At 43.5% G+C, this 3438-nt stretch overlaps 1 protein-coding gene across 1 annotated transcript; it reads left to right on the forward strand.

Moving 5' to 3' along the window:
• The first annotated feature begins 580 nt into the window (after positions 1–580).
• Positions 581–1108, forward strand: LOC116204509. Its single transcript, XM_031536635.1, has one exon. It carries the CDS (start codon positions 581–583, stop codon positions 1106–1108), a length of 528 nt encoding a protein of 175 aa, XP_031392495.1.
• Positions 1109–3438: the final 2330 nt, after the last annotated feature.

Below are 3438 nucleotides of genomic sequence, written 5' to 3' on the forward strand. Positions count from 1 at the left end.
TCGGGAGACCGAGCCGAGTTCCAGAAGGTTGTTTGAAGCTTGTTCCTCGGCCCTGGTGGTCCCTGGGCGCTTGTAAGTTCCTCCGACTGCTCTCTTCGACTTTTCTCAGTGAACCGTGCTCTTCACCTATTGCTCATGACCCAGTGCCAGCCTATTTGCCTCTGATTTCCGGGTGATGAATAATGTCCCGGGCCTCGGTCGGAAATCCTCGTGTGGGAAGCCGGCGGGCCAAAATGGGGTGCTGATAGTGAGGGTCATTGATTTGATAAAAATAGTGGGAGCAATATTTAATAAAATCCTCATTAAATATTATTATGTCATAATACTTATTGTGTATTTCTGTGGCAGTTTCCATGGCAGTAAACACATCTAGTGCCTTCTGTTTACGATCAATCCTTGATAAGGGAAAACTATCCGGGAATAATTTCCTGGATTGGTACCACAACTTGAGAATCGTTCTCACTCAGGAGAAAAAGTTATATATCTTGGAGCAACCTCTTCTTGCGCCACCGCCTGATAATGCCACCCGTGCTGAGAGAGATGGTTATAGGAAGCATCAAGATGATGCCGTGAGCGTCGAATGTCTCATGCTAGTCACCATGGATCCGGAGCTTCAGAAGCAACACGAGCACAGGGGGCGTACGATATGATTGTACATCTCAGGCAACTCTATCAAGAGCAGGCCCGGCATGAGCGGTTCGACGTATCGAAGGCACTTTTTCAGGCAAAGTTGACTGAGGGCAGCCCGATAGGTCCTCATGTACTCAATATGATTGGGTACGTGGAGACTCTGGGACGATTGGGATTTCCTTTAGGTCAAGAGTTGGCTACAGATTTAATTTTACAGTTGCTGCCCAACAGTTATAGTCAGTTCGTCATGAACTATAATATGAATGACTATAACAAACCATTGCTTGAACTGCTTGGCATGTTGAGAACAGCTGAGCAAGATATCAGTAAAGGGACATATGTTCTGATGGTCCAGGGGACCAAGAAAAAGGGCAAAGGCAAGAAGAAAGGCAAGAAGGATAAGGGCGCATCCAAGTGTGACTCGGGTGCATTGAAGCCCAAGGCCAAGGTGGCAAAGGATGATTACTGCTTTCATTGAGGCAATAGTGGCCATTGGAAGCGGAATTGCAAGGTATATCTGGAGGAGTTGAAGAAAAAGAAGGGAAGTGAGACTTCCACTTCAGGTATCCATGTTATAGAGATCAATGTATCTACTGCTTCTACATCTTGGGTATTAGATACCGGGTGTGGTGCTCACATTTGTGGAAATGTGCAGGATCTATGAAACAGTAGATCCTTGGCAAAGGGCGAGGTGGACTTACGAGTTGGAAATGGAGCAAGGGTTGCTGCATTAACTGTAGGGACTTATCACCTGTCTTTGCCTATTGGGCTTGTACTGGATCTTGACGACTGTTATTATGTGATTGCTATTAGTAAAAACATAATATTTGTTTCTTGTTTGGACAAAAAGGGATTTTGTTTCACTATCAAGAACAAGTGTTGTTCTATGTACATGAATGATGTATTTTATGGCAGTGCACATTTAAGTAATGGTCTGTACATTCTTGATCTAGACATGCCCGTTTATAACGTGGAAACCAAACGACTCAAGTCCAATGATTCAAACTCGACTTACCTTTGGCATTGTCGTTTAGACCATATTAGTGAGAATCGCATCTCCAGACTCCATAAGGATGGATTACTGGACTCGTTTGATTTTGAATCAATCGAGACATGCGAACCTTGTTTAATGGGGAAAATGACTAAGGCCTCTTTTACTGGAAAGGGTGAGCGAGCTAGTGATCTTCTGGCTCTCATACATACCGATGTATGTGGACCAGTCAACAAGTTTGCTAGAGGTGGGTATCTCTACTTCATTACATTTACTGATGATCTCAGTAAATTTGGATATGTGTATTTGATGAAACACAAATCCGAATCCTTTGAAAAGTTCAAGGAATTTAAGAATGAAGTGGAGAATCAGTTGGGTAAGAGCATTAAAGTTCTTCGATCAGATCGAGGAGGTGAATATTTGAGCTATGAGTTTGCTGACTATCTTAGATAGTGTGGGATTCTATCCCAACTGACTCCACCCGGAACACCACAGAGGAATGGTGTAGCTGAGAGGAGGAATCGAACATTATTAGATATGGTTCGATCTTTGATGAGTCATGCGGACTTACCAGACTCCTTCTGGGGATATGCTCTACAAACAACCGCTCTCATATTAAACCACGCTCTGTCGAAATCAGTTGAAAAGACACCATATGAGATGTGGTATGGGAAGCGTCCCAATATGTCTTTTCTAAGATATGGGGTTGCGAGGCTTACGTGAAAAGATTGTCTTCGGATAAGCTTGGCCCTAAATCGGATAAATGTTACTTTGTGGGATATCTTGAGGAAACTCGTGGATACTATTTTTATAATCCCACCGAGGGAAAGGTATTTGTCACTCGAACTGCGGTATTCCTTGAAAAAGAGTTTCTCTTCAAAGGAACAAGTAGGAGGAAATTAGGACTTGGAGAAGTTCTACCACAAAATGACATTAACCAGTCGACGGGTAAGGTTGCAGAATAACCACAAGGTATTGTGGCACAATCTTTTGCACAGGTAACACAGGAGCCTCGTAGGTCTGGTAGGATACGTCATGAGCCCGAGAGATATGGATTTCTCGTGACTCGAGATAATGACGTATTGCTCGTAGATAATGATGACCCTACAACCTATGCGGAAGCCGTGACAGGCCCAAACTCCGAGAAATGGTTGGAGGCCATGAGATCTGAGATGGAGTCCATGTACACTAACCAAGTATGGACTTTGGTTGATCCACCTGAAGGGGTAAAGCCCATTGGGTGTAAATGGGTCTTCAAGAAGAAGACGGATATGGACTGTAATGTGATTAGCTTTAAGGGTCGACTAGTGGCGAAAGGTTTAGACAAGTTCATAGTGTTGACTATGACGAAACCTTTTCCCCGGTGGCTATGCTTAAATCTATTAGGATCTTGCTTGCAATTGCAGCCTACTATGATTATGAGATCTGACAGATGGACGTCAAAACTACTTTCCTGAATGGAAGACTCCTCGAGGATGTGTACATGACACAACCTGAGGGTTTTGTCGATCCACAAAATGCCAGAAAGGTTTGTAAGCTACAACGGTCTATTTATGGACTGAAGCAAGCTTCTAGGAGCTGGAATCTTCGCTTTGATGATGCAGCCAAAGAGTTTGGCTTCATTAAGAATGAAGATGAATCATGTGTTTACAAGAAGGTTAGTGGGAGCGTAGTAATCTTCCTGGTGTTATATGTGGATGACATACTTCTGATCGGGAATGACATTCCTTCTCTACAGTCTGTGAAGATATGGTTGGGAAGGTGTTTCTCCATGAAAGACTTAGGCGAAGCTACCTACGTGTTAGGTATCCAGATCT

Source organism: Punica granatum, chromosome 1 (assembly GCF_007655135.1).
Source record: "Punica granatum isolate Tunisia-2019 chromosome 1, ASM765513v2, whole genome shotgun sequence".
NCBI lineage: Eukaryota > Viridiplantae > Streptophyta > Magnoliopsida > Myrtales > Lythraceae > Punica > Punica granatum.